The 22,301-nt window shown below is 41.0% G+C and overlaps 1 protein-coding gene across 1 annotated transcript in view; it reads left to right on the forward strand.

Annotated features, from left to right (window-relative positions):
• The first annotated feature begins 752 nt into the window (after positions 1-752).
• zgc:153012 (uncharacterized protein LOC777626 homolog) overlaps positions 753-22,301 on the forward strand; it is a 29,834-nt gene continuing 8,285 nt past the window's right edge. The window contains exons 1-2 of the mRNA XM_036592275.1: positions 753-2,628; positions 6,264-6,424. Of these exons, the coding sequence (XP_036448168.1) occupies positions 1,972-2,628; positions 6,264-6,424 (818 nt within the window). The 5' untranslated portion in view covers positions 753-1,971. The remainder of the gene's footprint in view (positions 2,629-6,263; positions 6,425-22,301) is intronic.

Genomic DNA, 22,301 nt, shown 5'->3' on the forward strand with positions numbered 1-22,301 from the left:
GCTGGGAGGAGGAGGACAGTTTTTTCCAGGCGCGCGCAGGTATGTCAGCGCCGCCACCCGCGCGCGCGTCTCCGGAGCTGTTGCAGTGACGCGGTAAAGGAGTTAAAGGAGTTAAAGGGACTGAGCGCGCGTGCGGCCAGCCGAGCCCACTCTGACCGCGAGCGGTCGCGCCGAGAACTTCTGCTCTCCGCCTTCTGCTTTCTCTGACCGCCGCTGCGCGCGCTGCACTAACACTGGCGTTATTACTGCCGTTATTAATATCACTGTTATTCATAGTCATAACAGTGTTGTTCAGAGACGCCCAGCGCTGTTTGCTGATTGGTAACAGCGATTGTGTCGCGCGAGCTACGAGTCTGCACGTACTCGGCGTACCACGTGACGTCTTTGGCTCGTTTTAATTTTAATACCCCCCCCGCCTTTCCGCACCCCCTCGTGCCCCACTGGGGCTTCACTGTGTTGCCCCTGCGCGTGTCCATAACCCCGCTTTCATACCAGCAGAAAACCGTGGAGAGAGAGAGAGAGAGAGAGAGAGAGAGAAGGAGAGAGACAGAGTGAAAAGAGGAAGAGGGAGAGAAAAGGAGTGAAAAGAGAAAGAAGGAAAGAAAGAGTGAAAAGAGGAAGAGGGAGAGAAATGGAGTGAAAAGAGAAAGAAGGAAAGAAAGAGTGAAAAGAGGAAGAGGGAGAGAAAAGGAGTGAAAAGAGAAAAAGGGAGTAAAAAAGAAAGAGTGAAAAGAGAAAGGCGGAGAGAAAAGAGAAAGAGTGAAAAGAAAAAGGAAGAGAGTGAGAAGAGAAAGAAGGAGTGAAAAAGAAAAAGAGAAAGAGTGAGAAGAGAAAGAAGGAGAGAGACTGTAAGACTGAACTGTAGCCTCTTCCTCGTTCGCTCCTGTTCAGTGTTCAGACTGAAGTTAGTTCTGGTTTGTTTAATGCTGTAATAGCTGATCTGGTTTATTTGCAGTGTGAACGCTCTGTTTGCACTGATTCACTTCAGTTCAGTTCGTAGCTGCTGCTCCAGTTTAACCGCTGTTTGCGTTGGTTTAGTTCCATTTAGCTCTTCAGGCTCGTAGCATGTGGGCGCTTTAGCAGGCCACGCCCACTCCTCACACTATACACTTTTTTTTATTTGGTTTTATAGCGCACGTGCAGCTGTTTGTATTGGTTTAATTCGGTTTACCTATAGTAGGTGTTCACATTCAGGCTCAAAACGTGCAGCATGTGGGCACTTTAGTTTAACAAGCCACACCCCTTTATCGCTACAGGCTCCGCCCCTTCACTGGATATCGCCATAAACTTTGTTTAGTTTGGTGTGTAGCTGCTGTTTGTTTTGGTTTAGTTACGTTGTTTACATTAAGGCTCGAAACTTGCCCTTGTTTCCAGTGAATTCATCAAGCCACACCCCCTCATCGCTACAGGCTCCGCCCCATTGCTGGATATTGCTGTTAGTTTTATGTAGTTTAGTGCTCAGATACTGTTTATACAGGTTCAGTTCACTTTAGCAACAGTGTTTACATTAAGGCTCGAAACCTGCTCCCGCTTGTGGACAGCTAGTTCAACAGGCCACGCCCTCGAGTCAGTCTTAAGGCTCCGCCCCCTGTCACCGGTATATCTCCTTTACCGCTCGTGCTGGTCTCACTCAGAGCTGAACATGAACAACCCTGAAAAGCAGCAGCAGCACTATAAATAACGTCCACTCTCTCACAGCGGGCAGCTGGTGTTTGTGTCCAGATATTGCACAACCCTCGGACTCAGAGGGCCTGCTGATGAAGAGAGAGGGAGCGCACAAGCCCAGCTTTAGTTAGAATAAGTGTAGGTGGGGGCAGGGGGTTACCTGTGCTGCGAGATATTAACCAGATGCTCGGTGGTCACTCTGCAGGACATTGTGTTTATAACGAAGTGTCCAGTTTCTTCGTTTGCTGAGAAGATCAGGATGTAACTTGGACCTAAGCACCTTCACTCAGGCACTCTCTTGTCAGGATGAGCGGCGGAAAGAAGCGGAGCGGCTTCCAAATCACCAGCGTCACCTCCGACTACAACCAGACCGTGGGGGAAAGCTCCGGCCCCAAAGTGCCCGTCAGCCCCGAAACTGCTGCTTCCCCATTGATGAGCAATGGGGCTCAGAAAGACTCTGGAGACCAGGCCACGCCCACTACAGCTATGCTAAATGGCCCCTCCTTCAGCCACACTCTAAGCCCAACCCTCCAGACATACCAGACTTTGAGCCAGCCCAGCACTCCCGTCACCATGCGGAAGCAGAGCTCATTAGACCAAACGGGCGCCGGGGGCGGAGCCTCACGGTTCCGCGTGGTACGACTGGGACAGGGTCTGGGCGAGCCGTACAAGCGGGGCCGCTGGACGTGTGTGGACGTGATGGAGCGGGAGGCGGAGGAACGCGGGCTCCGCCGGGTGATTGACAGCATGAGGCACGCCCACTCTCTGGAGTCACTGGAGACGGTGGGGCTGGGCGGGGCCGAGGGCCCGGTGGGCGGGGCCGTGCTAAAGCCCCTGGGTGTGCGAGGGCTGAGAGCGGGTCACATGGTACACTCCCAGGGGACCACCCACCAGCTGGCCGGGTACAGAGTGGACGCCGCCCACAGCGGGCCACCGTCACCCACACACACACCCACGTACCACTGACACGCACCTCCTCTCACCACCACCGCTCACGCCCAACACACCCCGCTCCCGGAAAATACCCCCGCCGCTGCGCCTGGACATGGACGCGACGGGGAAGGTAAGGACAAACTCACTGCTGTTTTAAAGTGATAGTTACACCAAATACGACTGATCAGCCGAGACATGTTTGGCTTGCTTTTTTAGCTTTAGCGCTGAAGCTACAGGGCTAATGTAGTGGCTAATGTAGTAATGTATGCTTCATTGAACTTCCACACATTCACACTACAGAAAGTAAGGCTGGGTGATGTGGCAAAAATGCATTTTCACGATACACAACATGTTGCGATATTTATTATTTCTGAACAGTCAAAACAGGTGAAGCAGTGCCACCTTCAAAACTGCCGTGAGCAGCTATGAATGCAATGATTTGTATTCCACATTTCACACACGATGCTAATTCCAGGGCTAATTATGCTCTGTTGTCGGTATTTTTTTTCGTAAATTGGCACAAACTGCTAACGCGTAGCGTGATTGAGGGTTTAGACATGCAGTCAGCGCCGTGCCTATTGGTGGTTTATAAGCTTCCATTTCTTCTGAGCTACATTAGTCTCGTAGCTCCAGTCCTAAAACTAAAGAAGCAAATTAGAGAAACTGAACGATATTCTCAGAAAAGCGTAGCGTGACTTACTTTGACACAGTTCATCACGATAACGATAAATATTTCATATTGCCCAGGTGTGAAACATAGTAGAGAGAAAAAACTTGGGCGCCTCCATGAAAAGAAGTGTTGTACATTAGCAACAAGCTGGACAGCTAACGGTAAAAGATGAGGGGTAACTTGTGATTTGTGATGCATTTATGTTCTCAAAACAATGGATTTTATGGTCAGAGTTATAATTTAACCTTCTACTGTGTCTGTAGGCTGACTGATCTAAAGCTAATCTCATTTAAAACTACAGAAGAGGTTCTTTAACCTCTTTAACTCCTTGAGACCACCGGTGGTTCCAAAACGCACTTCATCATATTTTTTACTTCATAACTTTAATATTTCATAAGCTACATTCTAAAGGTGGGGGTCGTATGAGAGCTGTAACTGTCTTCTTTCCAGTCAAATAGATGGGTGATGTAATTTTAAACCCTTATAATAAAAGAAGCTGAACTCACAATTTGTTTTTCTACTGAAAGTCGACCCATTTTTCACAAATCTGGGCTATAAACTATAAACAGATGGCGTCTCTTCAGTGATCTGCTTTGTAAACATTATTATTATAAAATAATACAAAGAGCGTCTAAGATTTTTGGCTCTCAGCAGTAAATTATAAACATATAGCAACATGTATAGCAATTCCAAGTTGAGAGGGTGTTTTATTTCATTTTCCCTAGTCGAGGGTGGGAAATTCAGAGTTACGAGCTTCAGTAAAACTCTAGTCCATGTCTGTACATAACAGTGAGTCATACAGTGTCAGAAACCATAAAATCAATTCTATTAGAGATACTGAACACATTCATACACCTGAGGTGAGTATGTGACAGTTTAGGCCTAGTCACATTGTTCGCGAGCGATGAGCAATATCACGCCGCAGACATCCAAGGTGTGCACAAAATCTCACGTTCCACTCTGGTGAACTTCAACACGTGAATTTGGGCCTTCAGATAGCAGCACTGAAGCTCCAAACCAGAGGAAGCCCTAATTTAGTCACAGTACCCTAAACATTTCTTGCCCACTGACAGTAAATAAAGAGAGACTGTGATACGCAAGATTTTAGACAAGATAGCCAGCTTGCTAACTGCAGTGTTAGCTTTTTGGCTAACCAACCTACAGCTGCCAACCACATCCGTTATCTACACTTTATCACTACAGATCAGTGTGCAGTGCAGCGCTGTGGCGGCTATAATATTATGATTGAATTATGCTCATTATTGTGGTTTTACTTTTTGTTTTAGAAACATTCTAGAAAAACCAGCATAGATTAGTGTAGCTGGTCACAAAACCAGCATATGTTGTCTTTTTAGATGCTATGCTGGTCAACCAATGCTGGGTGATCAGCTAAACCAGCACCAGACCTGCCTAAACCAGTACAGACCAGTTTAGACCAGCATGGAACTCATGTTTGCATGTCTATGCTGTTTTTTTCAGCAGGGATTTTAGCCAGCTTGCTAACTGCAGTGTTAGCTTGTTGGCTAACCACAGCTGTTAAGCTACCGCACTCCTACAACCAAATCAGTGTGCAGCACTGTACTTTCATGAATATATAATTATCTCATATAGCTTTGTTCACTCTTTTGTCACCACAGTTTATTTTCAGTGTTTTTAGTGAGGTGGGTGGTTTCCTAACTGCACCAACACGGATGTTCTCCATCATCAATCTTCTGGACCAACCTCAGTCGTGCTCATCTCGCAAAGTGGCACAAAACTGCTAATGTGTAGTGTGATTGTGGGTTTAGACGGTTAGCACCATGCTAATCGGTGGTTTACAAGATTCCATTTCTTGTTAGCTACATTAGCGTCGTAGCTCCAGTGCTACAGCTAAAGAAGCAGATCTCAGACCCTAAACATGACTTGGCTGATCAACTTGTGGGGATGGAGTCCATTTTGGGTTGAAATATCACTTTATTGTTCTTGACTGAGCTACATGCACCAGAAAAAGTGCTGATACAGTCATGAAATGGCAGCTAATACCTGTGTCTTTGTCTTCATATCACTATTTTAATGTTCAGTAAGATTAGTTTTGCTATCAGTCCACTGTACATATAGAGACTCTGCCTGTCAGGAGTTAGTATGTAGTATGTAGAGTAGTATGTTTTATTTTGAGTTTTCAAATTTTCAGTGAAGAAATAAAAACTCCTGTAAAAGTTTTAGTTTATTATTATTATTATTAAACAGCTCTTTGCTGATACTTTGTGTCTGTTTATCTTCTACACTCAGCCTTATGGTCATCAGAGTGTCTTCTTGGTATGAAGAGGTTCATAAATAGTGAATAATGACAGTTTTCTTGTTAAAAGCTCCCATTGAAACTCTTTTGGTCCAAAGCTGTTTAAATATCTGAAAGTTCTGAGTGCTGACATCACAACAATGAGAAGGAGTGGGTGTGGCCTTCAGCTCTATTACCAATGTAGCATCGTCACTAATATTGCCACTTATATTTGTGAATATTTGTGATGCTGTAAATAAACCTGCTTTATTGTGGAGAGATATTGCAAAACTGACAAAGCAAACATGGTAATTTTGGGAAAGGTAGGTGTCCCCAAACTTTTGACAGAAAGGGTACATACTGTATCTGTTACTATACAGTATATTAGTAATCGAGTAATTAGAGTTAAAATGGACTTTAAAAATGATAAACAAAGCCTTCCGGAGCCTCTAATATTCTGGAACACCGTACTGGAAAAATATACTGGGAAGCCTTTAAAAAGACGTCATTAGTAAATATATGAAACCCTGTGGTGAAAAGGCCCAGGTTATAACTGTAATAGTGAGCAGTAGGAGAATTTAACATATAGAACTACTTTACCATGTAGACTCACCACTGATCGCTGCTCCTTCATTAAGAGGTGAAGTTTAACTGATTATTGTCTTTGAGTTTAACTGAGTAATCATGAGCTCCAGTTCATCCACAGTCAGGTTACTGAAGTGTGTTTGTTTCTCCTCCCAGTTCAGAGCGACTCGCTCCCAGCCGGCGTCCCCCGGCCCCCACACTGCTCGAGACGGACCGTTCCACCCGACCCTCACTCCGATCCAGACCCCCTCAGCTCTGGCCCTGGCTCAGTCCATGTTCGGAGTTGGGGGGGCCTTCGAGCTGGTCAGCGATGAGAGGTCAGATGCGCTGCTTTATTTGTCCGTTCTGTTTTTTCCTGTTCTGTATTTATTGGAGATCTGATCTGCTCTCAGGTATCAATACGGGGCTGTTATCATTAGAGAGTGCTGAATGGGATGTGGGAGAGAAAGAAGAATGAATCAAATTCTCAGATCTGTAGTTTTTAAAGAGGAAATATCGGATCAGTATGAGTCGATACCTGTATCCTGTTATCTCTACTATATTATATACTCTGTATGTCGCTGCTGTCAGAACAAAACCTTGTATCTCCATTTTGGACATTTTTTAGGGTTTGGCATAATCTGAAAATGCCTGTTGCTCTTTGCATTGCTTGACAATTTGAAGATGAATGGACCAAAAGAAACGGCCCAAAATTGCTTGGAAAAAAGTCTGGTTCCATTGACTTACATTAAAAGTAAAGTATGTTTTTTCCTTCTCCTGTAAAGTTACCATTTTGGAGATACGAGGTTTTGTTCCAACAGCAGCAACACACACACACACACACACACACATACACACACACATATATGTATACACATAACGTAAAACATATATATATATTCTGTAGTATATAATATAACTGTGTGTGTGTATAAATATTAGCAAATTGCGAAAGTCTAAGCCACCTGGACACATTGTTTAAATTATCTCTTCCCATTATCTTCGGTAAACTGTGTTAGAATAAAAGCAAACAAACATAAATACAGTAAAAAATAACAGGAATTTTGTATCCTCAAAAAAGTTGTTGAATACTTGTGAGCTAGTTTAAAGAACAGCTTTCGGTTCCGGATCTCTCCTCTACGCCTCCAGACGTTCTGATCCATCAAACACTAAAGTTTTAAATCTTAATTTTCTAAGGTGTTTTTCCGAAGGTTGAAAAACGTGAGGTGCACTGCGCTGCCTTGTCTTACTGAGGGCTTCACGCTGTGGCCCTTTGTTGCTGAGCAGCACTGGCGCTGTAACTGTCGATCAGCTGTGTTTTAGGACACTAGCTTAGCCAGGGAGGTATTATTTAACACCTGCAGGCAGAAAGCTGAGGATCTTCTCCTTTTAGAGTGTGATCGACACAGAGGTAGCACTGATCTGACAGCAGGTACGGGGGCTGACGAGATGAGGCCCTCACAGAGAAGTCACGTATAGGTCAGATGTGAAGTGTGTAAAAATAACCCGTGTAATTCATGTGTGAAATTTGCGGCAGGACTCTTCACTGAGTCACTGTAGAACTGATAACATACGAGCTCAAATACATCTGAATGTCAGTTAGAAGCTTCAGGTGACTGTGTTCAATCAAGAACGGCTAATAAATGTTGCTAACATAGTATTATGAGTCCCATAGGAGTTGTTGTAGGGCTGGGCTTTTTTGATGGAGTTTTGAGGTTTATATCCTGAGCTAAAGGTCCAGCTCTGGTAGTCTTGGTGTACTGAATGTTCTTGAGAGGTTTTTCAGTGCTCTACTGTTTCTCCCGCAGGCGCTTTCTCTCAAACCACACCCAGCTGTGTGTGTGTGAAAGGGCAGGTGTGTGTGGTCTAAGCGTGTGTGTGTGTGTGTGTGTTACAGCGTCTGTTCAACATGTGCAGACATCGTCCACACACACACAGTCAGAAGCTGCAGTGCGAAAAGTTCCTCTCCGTTAACTTTAGTCTCCGCCCACTGCCCAGGTGTTCGCTCATACTCATAGGGGTGTTCACATTTCAACATCAACACAGCGTCCTGCAGAAAACAAAACATGTTTCAGATATCGTGCAGAGAAAATGGTCATTTTTAAATCCTCAGTTTATGCGGAGGAGTTGGACTATTTTCTGAAACAAACGAGGGCCCAGTTTCCCAGAATTCACTACAGCATTCATATCATCTTAACTGGAGGAGAGAGAGAGTGCTCAGTGTGATGCTCACTCCACCATTGAAGAACCATCTTTGGGCTAAGATACTTCAGGAACTCCAGCCCTGGAGATTATCAGCTTCCTAAAAAGTGAGAAAATATCCTTGAACGTAGATCTTCATAGACACTGTACGAAGTACAGACACTCACTCTAGGAACTCTCAGTAATTCATAACTTTGGAATCAATGATGTCATTAATATAAACTGCTCTGATTGCATTCAGTTATAATGCTACTACTATACAAACTAAGGTGTCAACCATTTATTATGAATATGTAAATAGTAGTAAGAAAATGTTAGATGAGTTCTGAATGATGAGCAGAACTGTAGAAGAGTCTAAAACGACTGTAGAATATCAAGAGTGAAGAGTCAGTAACATTTTTATGATTACATATTTAGAATTAAGTCCTAATATATTACTATCTGCAGGTAAAATTACATAACATCCACACTTCATCATATTTTTTAAATTCAGTTACACATCTTTACAAAATTTAAATATATAAATGTATATCTAAATAGATAATTACTCCTCCAATTCACCATCGAAAATGTTTATGAGCCTACATTTCTCAGCACTATCTGCTAGAAGGCTACTATAGGCTAACCAGGCTAGCTCAGCTAACTAAGATGCAGTAGCTGGGCCGCCACAGCTGACTAAATGGAACAGGTTACTATAATCATACATTCTATAACACACTATATATACTATCACAGTGTTGTGTGTAAACAGTATCAGGCACTTTATTTCTGTGTGGGCGGAGCTTCAGGGCTTTATATTTCGGTCAGACGTTCTATTCTGAGTTCTGTTCTGTCTGTGATGTTTAATTAGTTCTCTCCTCTCTACAGCAGGGTGTAGCTCGGTTCTCTTTTCTCTCTTCTTCTTCCTCTTTTACTCAAACAGTCCGTTTTTTTCTCTTTCTCTATATATCTATCTTTCTCTGTCTCTCTCTGTCTCTGGGTTTAGGTCACTGGGTTAGTTAGTTTCAGGACCAGCTGACAGAGGGAACTGGGTTCAGGCCAATGGGTTAGTCTCAGGACCAGCTCACAGAGGGGACTGGGTTCAGGTCAATGGGTTAGTCTCAGGACCAGCTCACAGAGGGGACTGGGTTCAGGTCAGTGGGTTAGTCTCAGGACCAGCTGACAGAGGGGAAAGGGTTCAGGTCAGTGGGTTAGTCTCAGGTCCAGCTGACAGAGGGGACTGGGTTCAGGTCAGTGGGTTAGTCTCAGGTCCAGCTGACAGAGGGGACTGGGTTCAGGTCAACGGGTTAGTCTCAGGTCCAGCTGACAGAGGGGACTGGGTTCAGGTCAGTGGGTTAGTCTCAGGACCAGCTGACAGAGGGGACTGGGTTCAGGTCAGTGGGTTAGTCTCAGGTCCAGCTGACAGAGGGGACTGGGTTCAGGTCAATGGGTTACTCTCAGGACCAGCTGACTGGGTTTAGTTCAGTGCAGTGGACCCCATAAAGCGCAGTATCACTATCACAGGTTTTACACCAAATCTGGATCGGGCTCTTCATGCTTTTTCCTTTGGTGCATTCACTCCCAGATCAGAGTTTCCTGAGGCTCTGAGTTTCAGTTCTAGCTAATCACAGTGTAGCTAATGTTCTAGTGTGGAGGTTTCCTAGAGTTAAAAGGTGTCTATTTTCCTGAAATCTGGCCTTTTTCTGTAAGATTACAGTTTTAGTGTTGCCCAGATTGACTGTCAGGGCCCAGTTATGACAGTATTGTTATCTCTCTCTCTCTCTCTCTCCTCTCTCCCCCTCTCTCTCTCTCTCTGGTGTATATTTAGAGTGCGTGGAGCTGCACTTCACACTAGACTGTCTGCCGTCACACACACTGATCAAATACCACACACACACACACACGAACACACACACACACACGAACACACACACACACACACAAACACACACACACACACACACACAACACACACACACGAACACACACACACACACACACACACAAACACACACACACACACACACACACACACACACACACACACACACGAACACACACACACACACACGAACACACACACACACGAACACACACACACACACACACACACAAACACACACACACACACACACACACACACACACACACACACACACGAACACACAAACAGCTAAATAAGGGCTTGTTGGAAATGTTCCTTATGGTAATATATTAATGTTACTATGGTGAAGTTTTCATTTTCATTCAACATCATGAAAGCACAACGTTAGATCTTTAGACTGGCTCAGTGGAGTTTAGCCTGATACATTCAGGCTGTTTTATTAGCACCACAGAAACACTGAACAAAAACTCTGCTTTATCATATCCAGAGCTAACATGCTGGCCATAAATTAGCACACTAGCCATGGTCCTACATGCTGGACACCTATTAATATGCTAAGCAGTCTTACACTCCAGCTATGAGATTATATGTTAGCCCACTGCTAACACACTCGCCACAGTCTAACACACAAGCCACCAGTTCATAGTTTAGTCCCAAGCTAACAGACTAGCCATAACGTAATGTACAGTCTAATATACTTTACACCAGTTAATATGTTAGCCCTGAGCTAACACACCAGCCATAAGTTAGCACATATATCACAGTGATGTTGGAGGAGTTTTCCTCTGTGATTTTGTCTGAGATTGAAATGCTTGGCCCCTCAGAGTTGGGGTCAACAGTTAGAGCGTAATTCTGATCGTTATTGAACCGTATCATTTCTTACACGCCTGTTTGTTTGAGAAAAGACCTGGGATCCTGAGTATCACACTAAAACTGTGACAGCGGCCTGGCGGTGGCCTTAGCTTAGCGTAGCCCTGATATGCACACGTTCACCCCTGTGACCCACACAGACACACAGCCATCAGAATCACAGTGAACATCTCTGGGGTGTGCTAATGCTAACAGGCTAACTGTGCTGAACGAGCAGGCAGTGAGCCTGGGGGATTGTGGGAAGGGGCGCCGGTGACGCTGACGCTGATGAGAGATTAATGATAAGTCCCGCTCTGAGCTCTGTGATTAAGCACCGTTACTCAGAGCCTCTCTGTGAGACGGGAAGGGAAGTGAAGGGTCTGATTATTTGTTGTTGAGTAGTAAATGACCCCCTGTGTGACCGCTGGGTGGGTCAGTGGCAGATATTTAGAACATTTAGTACATTAAGAGCAGTCAGAGCTGCAGGAACGTCAGTAAATCATGATCACAGAAGCGTGTCGCTCTGCAGCGACGAGAGGTCTCGCTGAGTTCTGCAGGAAGTGATAAACACACTTCACTGCTGCTGCTGCAGCCCCACCGGTCAGACCGGCCGCCATTAGACTACATTAGACTATATTAGACTATATTAAACTACATTTAACTTCATTAAACTACATTTAACTACATTTAACTACATTAAACTACATTTAACTTCATTAAACTACATTTAACTTCGTTAATCAACATTAAACTACGTTTATCTACATTTAACTACATTAAACTTCATTAATCCATTCATAAAAATATCATAGATTCAAGTTTGACTTAATCAGCAATGCCTGTATTAAAATGTCCATTCAGCAGCTTCACTGTCTCTCTCTCTCTCTCTCTCTCTCTCTCTCTCTCTCTCTCTCTCTCTCTCTGTCTCTCTCTCTGTCTTTATCTGTATTGCTCTCTCTCTCTCTCTGTCTCTCTCTATTTTCTTTCTCTCATTCTTTATTTTTCTTTTTTCTTTTTTCTTTCTTGCTCTCTCTCTCTGTATTTTCTCTCCCTCTCTCCCTCTTTCTCTATTTTTTCTTTTTCTATTTTCTCTCGCTCTCGCGCTCTCTACATTCTCTCTCTCTATTTTCTCTCTTTTTATATTCTCTCTCTTTTTTCTTTCTTGCTCTCTCGCTGTTTTTTCTCTCCCTCTCTTTCTCTTTTCTCTGTCTCATTCTATGTGTACTCTCCCCCTCTCTATTCTCTGTTTCTCTCTTTCTCTCTCTGTCTCTCTTTCTCTCTCTGTTTCTCTCTCTGTCTCTCTCTCTTTCTCTATTTTCTCTCTTTCTTGTCTTTCTTGCTCTTTCTCTATATTTTCTTTCTCTCATTCTCTATTTACTCTCCCCCTCTCTATGTTCTCTCTCTGTCTCTCTCTCTATTTTCTCTCTTTTTCTTTCTTTCTCGCTCTCTGTATTTTCTCTCTCTCTCTCTGTCTGTGGTGTTAGATATGAATAGAGGCTCTGTTCATGAGCAAAGGGGGAGGAGTGGAGGAGCAGAGCCAGTGGCAGAGAGAGAGAGAGAGACAGAGAGAGAGAGAGGGAGGCTGTGGCTGAAGGGAGCGTTGTTAGGGGAGGGAGGGGGGCTGGTAAAGTGTATAAAAAGTGAAAACCTCTGAATATGTGAGGGTAACAGATCAGCAGAGAGAGAGAGAGAGAGAGGTAGAGAGGGAGAGAGAGAGGGAGAGAGAGAGGTAGAGAGGGAGAGAGAGAGGGAGGCTGTGGCTGAAGGGAGCGTTATTAGGGGAGGGAGGGGGGCTGGTAAAGTGTATAAAAAGTGAAAACCTCTGAATATGTGAGGGTAACAGATCAGCAGAGAGAGAGAGAGAGAGAGGTAGAGAGAGAGAGGGAGAGAGAGAGGGAGGCTGTGGCTGAAGGGAGCGTTATTAGAGGGAGGGAGGGGGGCTGCTAAAGTGTATAAAAAGTTAAATCCACTGAATATGTGAGGGTAACAGATCAGCACTGAGAGCTCAGACACTTCCTGAGAAATAAACACAGCGCAGGAAGCAGATTTCGTAACTCACTACACTGCAGAGCCATAAACAGAGCTATAATATCACTAATCGTTTCATATACGAGGTCATCACACGTTAGAATACAGTGTTCTGGACTATAAAGCTGTATAACAGTGTAATAAACAGGGTTATGTTTGGTATAATGTAGTGTAGTGTTCTAGATTATGCACTGTGAATTATGGGTCATGGCACAGATTGGATAACCTCAATATTACAGTTAAAAATTGTAGTTTTATTTTAGTTTATAGTATTTTATTGTCTGAGATTGTGTTATGGCGGTATAGTGCACAGTAGTATACAGTTTGTTATGGCATTGTACTTGTGGTGTATGCCAGTGTGTAGAGTGTGCTGTAGTGTAACATGGTGCTGTAGTGTAGTGTATTATACTGTGTTATAGTGTAATAGTGTAGTGTAACACGGTGCTGTTATAGTGAAATACTGCATTACAGTGTAACATTGTACCATACTGTAGAACATTATACATTAATACTTAAGTACATTGGAACATGGCATAGTGTATATTGTATTATACTGAGTTAGTGTAGTGTTAAAGTGTTAGTGTATACTGTAGTATAGTGTAGTGTAGTTATACTGTGTATAGTGTATGTTAGTGTATACATGGTGCTGTAGTGTAGTGTTATACTGTGTTATAGTGTATAGTGTAGTGTAACATGGTGCTGTAGTGTAGTGTATTATACTGTGTTATAGTGTAATAGTGTAGTGTTACATGGTGCTGTAGTGTAGTGTATTATACGTGTTTATAGTGTAATAGTGCAGTGTTACAGTGCTGTACTGTAGTATATGTAGTGTTATAGTGTTATACTGTAGTATAGTGCAGTGTTATAGTGTATACTGTAGTATAGTGTAGTGTATAGTGTTGTACTGTAGTGTAGTGTAGTGTTATACTGTGTTATAGTGTAATAGTGTAGTGTAACATGGTGCTGTAGTGTAGTGTATATACTGTGTTATAGTGTAATACTGCTAGTGTAACATGGTGCTGTAGTGTTATGTGTTATACTGTGTATAGTGTATGTGTAGTGTTAACTGTGCTGTAGTGTAGTGTTATACTGTGTATAGTGTAATAGTGTAGTGTAACATGGTGCTGTAGTGTAGTGTATTATACTGTGTTATAGTGTAATAGTGTAGTGTAACATGGTGCTGTAGTGTAGTGTATTATACTGTGTTATAGTGTAATAGTGTAGTGTAACATGGTGCTGTAGTGTAGTGTATTATACTGTGTTATAGTGTATAGTGTAGTGTATACTGTGTATAGTGCAGTGTTATAGTGTATACTGCAGTATAGTGTAGTGTTATAGTGTTATACTGTAGTATAGTGTAGTGTATAGTGTTATACTGTAGTATAGTGTAGTGTCATGTGTGTACTGTAGTATAGTGTAGTGTATAGTGTTACTGTAGTATAGTGAGTGTTATAGTGTATACTGTAGTATAGTGTGTATGTGTATACTGTAGTATAGTGTAGTGTTATAGTGTTATACTGTAGTATAGTGTAGTGTTATAGTGTAATACTGTAGTATAGTGTAGTGTTATAGTGTTATACTGTAGTACAGTGTAGTGTTATAGTGTAATACTGTAGTATAGTGCAGTGTTATAGTGTTATACTGTAGTATAGTGTAGTGTTATAGTGTTGTACTGTAGTATAGTGTAGTGTTATAGTGTTATACTGTAGTATAGTGTAGTGTTATAGTGTAATACGTATATAGTGTAGTGTTATAGTGTTACACTGTAGTATAGTGTAGTGTTATAGTGTAATACTGTAGTATAGTGTAGTGTTATAGTGTTATACTGTAGTATAGTGTAGTGTTATAGTGTATACAGTATATAGTGTAGTGTTATAGTGTTACGTATATAGTGTAGTGTTATAGTGTTATACTGTAGTATATTGTAGTGTTAGTATAGTGTAGTGTTATAGTGTTATACTGTAGTATAGTGTAGTGTTATAGTGTAATACAGTAATATAGTGTAGAGTTATAGTGTTATACTGTAGTATAGTGTAGTGTTAGTGTTATACTGTAGTATAGTGTAGTGTTATAGTGTTGTACTGTAGTATAGTGTAGTGTTAGTGTTATACTGTAGTATAGTGTAGTGTTATAGTGTTATACGTATATAGTGTAGTGCTATAGTGTTATACTGTAGTATAGTGTAGTGTTATAGTGTTGTACTGTAGTATAGTGTAGTGTTATAGTGTTATACTGTAGTATAGTGTAGTGTTATAGTGTTATACTGTAGTATAGTGTAGTGTTATAGTGTAATACTGTAGTATAGTGTAGTGTTATAGTGTTGTACTGTAGTATAGTGTAGTGTTATAGTGTATACTGTAGTATAGTGTAGTGTTATAGTGTTGTACTGTAGTATAGTGTAGTGTTATAGTGTAATACTGTAGTATAGTGTAGTGTTATAGTGTTATACTGTAGTATAGTGTAGTGTTATAGTGTTATACTGTAGTATAGTGTAGTGTTATAGTGTAATACAGTAATATAGTGTAGTGTTATAGTGTTATACTGTAGTATAGTGTAGTGTTATAGTGTAATACTGTAGTATAGTGTAGTGTTATAGTGTAATACAGTAATATAGTGTAGTGTTATAGTGTTGTACTGTAGTATAGTGTAGTGTTAGTGTTGTACTGTAGTATAGTGTATTGTTATAGTGTAATACTGTAGTATAGTGTAGTGTTATAGTGTTATACTGTAGTACAGTGTAGTGTTATAGTGTTATACTGTAGTATAGTGTAGTGTTATAGTGTTATACTGTAGTATAGTGCAGTGTTATAGTGTATACTGTAGTATAGTGTAGTGTTATAGTGTATACTGTAGTATAGTGCAGTGTTATAGTGTTATACTGTAGTATAGTGTAGTGTTATAGTGTAATACTGTAGTATAGTGTAGTGTTATAGTGTTATACTGTAGTATAGTGTAGTGTTATAGTGTTGTACTGTAGTATAGTGTAGTGTTATAGTGTTATACTGTAGTATAGTGTAGTGTTATAGTGTATACAGTATATAGTGTAGTGTTATAGTGTTATACTGTAGTATAGTGTAGTGTTATAGTGTTATACTGTAGTGTAGTGTAGTGTTATAGTGTAATACAGTAATATAGTGTAGAGTTATAGTGTTATACTGTAGTATAGTGTAGTGTTAGTGTATACTGTAGTATAGTGTAGTGTTATAGTGTTGTACTGTAGTATAGTGTAGTGTTAGTGTTATACTGTAGTATAGTGTAGTGTTATAGTGTTATACAGTAATATAGTGTAGTGCTATAGTGTTATACTGTAGTATAGTGTAGTGTTATAGTGTTGTACTGTAGTATAGTGTAGTGTTATAGTGTAATACTGTAGTATAGTGTAGTGTTATAGTGTTGTACTGTAGTATAGTGTAGTGTTATAGTGTATACTGTAGTATAGTGTAGTGTTATAGTGTTGTACTGTAGTATAGTGTAGTGTTATAGTGTTATACTGTAGTATAGTGTAGTGTTATAGTGTTATACTGTAGTATAGTGTAGTGTTATAGTGTTATACTGTAGTATAGTGTAGTGTTATAGTGTTATACTGTAGTATAGTGTAGTGTTATAGTGTTATACTGTAGTATAGTGTAGTGTATGTGTTATACTGTGTATAGTGTAGTGTATAGTGTTACTGTAGTATAGTGAGTTATAGTTACCTGTAGTATAGTGTAGTGTATAGTGTTACACTGTAGTATAGTGTAGTTATAGTGTTACACTGTAGTTAGTGTAGTGTTAGTGTATACTGTAGTGTGTATGTTAGTGTATACTGTAGTATAGTGTAGTGTTATAGTGTAATACAGTATATAGTGTAGTGTTATAGTGTTGTACTGTAGTATAGTGTAGTGTTAGTGTGTACGTAGTATAGTGTATGTTTAGTGTATCTGTAGTATAGTGTAGTGTTATAGTGTTATACTGTAGTATAGTGTAGTGTTATAGTGTTATACTGTAGTATAGTGTAGTGTATAGTGTTATACTGTAGTATAGTGTAGTGTTATAGTGTTATACTGTAGTATAGTGTAGTGTTATAGTGTTATACTGTAGTATAGTGTAGTGTTATAGTGTTATACTGTAGTATAGTGTAGTGTTATAGTGTTATACTGTAGTATAGTGTAGTGTTATAGTGTTGTACTGTAGTATAGTGTAGTGTTATAGTGTACTACTGTAGTATAGTGTAGTGTTATAGTGTTATACTGTAGTATAGTGTAGTGTTATAGTGTAATACTGTAGTATAGTGTAGTGTTATAGTGTTATACTGTAGTATAGTGTAGTGTTATAGTGTAATACTGTAGTATAGTGTAGTGTTATAGTGTTGTACTGTAGTATAGTGTAGTGTTATAGTGTAATACTGTAGTATAGTGTAGTGTTATAGTGTTATACTGTAGTATAGTGTAGTGTTATAGTGTTATACTGTAGTATAGTGTAGTGGTATTGTGTTATACTGTAGTATAGTGTAGTGTAATAGTGTTACACTGTAGTATAGTGTAGAGTTATAGTGTTACACTGTAGTATAGTGTAGTGTAATAGTGTTACACTGTAGTATAGTGTAGAGTTATAGTGTTACACTGTAGTATAGTGTAGTGGTATAGTGTTATACTGTAGTGTAGTGTAATGTTATAGTGTAATACTGTAGTATAGTGTAGTGTTATAGTGTAATACAGTAATATAGTGTAGTGTTATAGTGTTGTACTGTAGTATAGTGTAGTGTTAGTGTTGTACTGTAGTATAGTGTATTGTTATAGTGTAATACTGTAGTATAGTGTAGTGTTATAGTGTTATACTGTAGTATAGTGTAGTGTTATAGTGTTATACTGTAGTATAGTGTAGTGTTATAGTGTAATACTGTAGTATAGTGTAGTGTTATAGTGTACTACTGTAGTATAGTGTAGTGTTATAGTGTTATACTGTAGTATAGTGTAGTGTTATAGTGTTATACTGTAGTATAGTGTAGTGTAATAGTGTTACACTGTAGTATAGTGTAGAGTTATAGTGTTACACTGTAGTATAGTGTAGTGTTATAGTGTTACACTGTAGTATAGTGTAGTGTTATAGTGTTACCTGTAGTATAGTGTAGTGGTATAGTGTTATACTGTAGTGTAGTGTAATGTTATAGTGTAATACTGTAGTATAGTGTAGTGGTATAGTGTAATACTGTAGTATAGTGTAGTGTTATAGTGTTATACTGTAGTATAGTGTAGTGTTATAGTGTTATACTGTAGTATAGTGTAGTGTTATAGTGTTATACTGTAGTATAGTGTAGTGTTATAGTGTATACTGTAGTATAGTGTAGTGTTATAGTGTTATACTGTAGTATAGTGTAGTGTTATAGTGTTGTACTGTAGTATAGTGTAGTGTTATAGTGTTATACTGTAGTATAGTGTAGTGTTATAGTGTTACACTGTAGTATAGAGTCTTATAGTTTAATATTGTATTGATTTATTATTGGTTTTTCAGGAGATATTTGTGATTAGATATAAGATAATCTGCTTGCATATGGAAGGAGTAAGTCAAAGTGCTTGGATGGTGAGATGCAGAAAGTGCTAAACCAAGTTCTAAGACTGACCTTTGGAGGCGAGTCTCCTGAAAAGAATGGAAGCTGTTGGATTTAGTTGTCTGTTAAATGTGTTTTCTGCTTTTTTCCTGAGGCTGAAAATGAATAGCTTGTACTTACTGGCAGTTTTGAGTGGAAATGAAATAAATCTGTCTGTGACTTTAACACAGTACTGTAGTGTATTACAGTGTAGTGTGTGGTCAGTTGTTTCAGTGATTCAGAGCTACAGCACACAGGCTGTGCAGAAATGTGTGTGGGCATGTGTGTGTGACACAGACAGTGTGAGTGTGAGTGTGTGTGTGTGTGTGTTTATGTGAACTGGCCTCTGGATGTGTGTGTGTTAGAAAAAGGAGAAGTCAGTAAAATTCTGTTTAATCTGGCTCATCAGTCTGTTACTCTGACATTTTATCCTCATGTCAATATTTATTGGAACGCTGGACACGGAGTGAAGCTTTATTCACTTTACTGAGTTATGTGCTGACCCGGGGTCAGCGTCTGCTCAGGAAACGTCCAGAGAAAGCACTGAACTAAAGGGTATGAAGTGTTTCAGAGCGGTGGGAGGATAAACTGAGGGGTACAGTCACTTAAATTCTTTCTGTACTTACTACTTTACTGCAATTTAACAGTTTCACTAGTTCAACTAGGCATCCTGACACACAACATAATAATAAAAATGATAATAAGAACAGTAAAAACCACTAAACAAACACAAATATCTATGGAGTAAAGGTGAACTTACTTTCTGTTTCTGTAAATTAACAACAGCAGTGATAAAATACATTATATGTACGGTTTATTTATATGTGTTTAACCTTATTTTGCAAAAAAATGTACTGATCATTTTTCAGTGCTTTAACAGTGAAAATACAGTATACCACTGTTTGATCAAACTCCCCTGAACATCGCTGACTATTAGTTGGCTTCTGTCACTGTAGCCTGTTATTATTATTATTGGATTATATTAGATTGGGTTAAATTAAATTGCCTTTTTTGCTTTATCAGGTTTGTTGTGAGCACAGTACTGTGCACAATTTTATTTCATTTGAATTCCAGTCAATTAGTAATTGTGTACAAGGAATTCCTTTTTTCAGGGAAAAAGAAACATATTCAAGAGAAAACAACACAGAACAGCTAACTCTACTCTCAGCTGTGAGTCAGTGAGTCACTCTTTCCCTTTATTCCAGCTTCTTTCAGGAGACTCACTTTCAGTTCCTCAGAGAATCTGCAGACACAGCTCCACAGTTCAGTCTTAGAAGCTGGTTGATGATTTTCTGAAGTAATCAAACACATTCAGTGGTGTTGAGGTCTGGACTCTGGGGTGGTCAGTCCATCGTTCAGCTTCTTTGTTTGATGTGTCCGTCTCCTTTTCTCAGTGAGGTTCTTCTTGATCAGCTACACATCCTTTCAGACCCACAGCGCTGAGTCGTCTTCTCACAGTGGAAGGATGGACAGAAACACCTGTGGATGTTTTCAGATCTGATCAGCTTGATTTTCTCCTCTCTCTCAGAGATGAAAGCTTTAAGTGCTGCTTATCTGATGGGGGCAGTTTTGGGGTCGACCAGCTCTTCCAGGTGGTTGTTAGGAGACGTATTCTCTGAGACATAGATTCTCTGGTTTTAATCAGATTTGGAAACTCCTGTGCTTTTATTTCTTTGCCTTTCTTCTTCCTTATGTGAGTGGATTATCTTCCATCCTCACAAACACCTCCTGAAAACTCAGTAACTTGTACTATATGCTTGTTTTTGACTGGAAATTAAGTAAACGAATGGTGGCCTCTGACTCCTGTTCATTACAGTGCAGTGTCAGTCAACGCCCATGTTTGCTTTGTGAGGACGATGTTCAGTGAGTGGTGGAAGGCTGCAGATTGTTTAACAAGCATGACCAAAGTAAAGAACAAAGGCTTGGCTGGTGCTGCTATAGAACGGTCTAAAGCCGGGCAGCACATTCGGGCTGATGCAGGACACGGACTGCAGACTGAAAGAAAGCTTTATGCTTCTTTAATCTGTGACCAGACAATTAAATCATTCAACATCAGAGTTATTTGAAATCATGACTCAGTTCAGGCTGAGCTATGAGTTCAGTGTGTAACTGTACAGTGTTTATTGTGGAGGCTTCACTGTGCTGAGCTTCACCTGCTCTTAATCCACTGGATCACACTGCTGTATTATTATCTGTTATAAATCATATCAGATTATCTTTATAGTGTCATCTGTCTGTCTGGTCCTCACCCTGTTCTCCCCAATCTGAGAGTGTAGTAAAAGAAGAGTGTGTGTGTGTGTGTGTGTGTGTGTGTGTGTGTGTGAGTGTGTGTGTGTAGTGGGTGGTGGAATGTTAGCAGAGTGTGTGCTGTACGCAGGGTGTGTGGGCAGGTTGTTCTGATTGGCTGAGATGGTGAGTGGGCGGAGAATGGAATGAATGGGTTGCAGTGTTGGCCAATCACAGTGGTGGCCTTTAGAACGTGTGTGTGTGTGTTGGTGATGTTCTCGCAGGAACGTGCACCCCGTGGCTCCCTGGAGACGCATCTCAGCACGTACTCCGTCACTGAGGGGGGACTCCTAATAACCATACAGACAGGGGTTGCTGCAGGGACTTGGGTATGTGTTACCATGGAGACCTGTGACTGTTACCACTGAGACACATGATTTTGAGTTTCCATGGAAACATACTGCTGCATGTTGTCATGAAGACCTTCCACGGAGATACGTGACCGACTGTCGCCACGGAGAACTGTGACTGTTGTCACTGAGACTTGAGACTGACTGTCTGTTGCCACAGGGATGCACGATTGGGTTGCCATTGGAGACAAATGATTGTAAGTTGCTAAGGAAACACATCGCGTAGATGCATAATTATGTCTCACAGCAGAGATACGACTGACTGTATGTTGCCATGGAGACATGTGACTGCGTGTCGCTTCCGGGATTCATTGCCGTGAGCTACCAAGGGAACATATGACGTTATTGTCACGTAGACAAGCGACTGTGCGTTACCGTGGAGACAGTTGACTTACTGTATGTTGCCATGGATATACCTCACTTTGTGTTGCCACCAGGATTTGTTTCTTCGTGTTGCTAAGGAGACGCTTGACTGTATGTTGCCTCGGAGATCCACCAACTTGGAATTGTGTGACTGTGTTGCCTCAGAGACGGATCACTGCTCGCTGCCATGGAGACACGTGACTGAGGTTGCCGTGGGGACGCGTGACGGTGTTGCTCTGGGTTGGAGTTCGCTCTGGTTTATGATTATGTGAGATTCCTCGCCGGCTGTAAACGGTAAAAGGAGAACATTTTCCCCCAGATTGGGCTGATCCTCCTCACTGGCACAACCGGCAGCTGGATTAGCATTAGCACTGGAGCGCAGTGTGGGATTATGGGAGTGTGAGGAGGAAGGAGGTCTCGTGACGGAGATTTGGGGGACGCTGTTAAGCCCGGGGGGACGGTGATTACACCAGAGGAATATACACAATACACAATGACTCCAGTACTGCTCACTCTCCCTCTCTCGCTCTAATCGCACATCTGCTTACACTCTTCCCTGTTTCCTCTTCTTTCTCTCACTCTTTCTTTCTTTCTTCGTTTTTTAAGTCTCTCACTCATTTGAAATTCAGTTCAGCTTCAGCTTTATTGGTGTGTAGTTACACTTTTAGGAAGAATCACTGACATAATAAGGACATAGTCAGAGCAGG

This window comes from Colossoma macropomum, unplaced genomic scaffold (assembly GCF_904425465.1).
Source record: "Colossoma macropomum unplaced genomic scaffold, Colossoma_macropomum, whole genome shotgun sequence".
Taxonomy (NCBI): domain Eukaryota; kingdom Metazoa; phylum Chordata; class Actinopteri; order Characiformes; family Serrasalmidae; genus Colossoma; species Colossoma macropomum.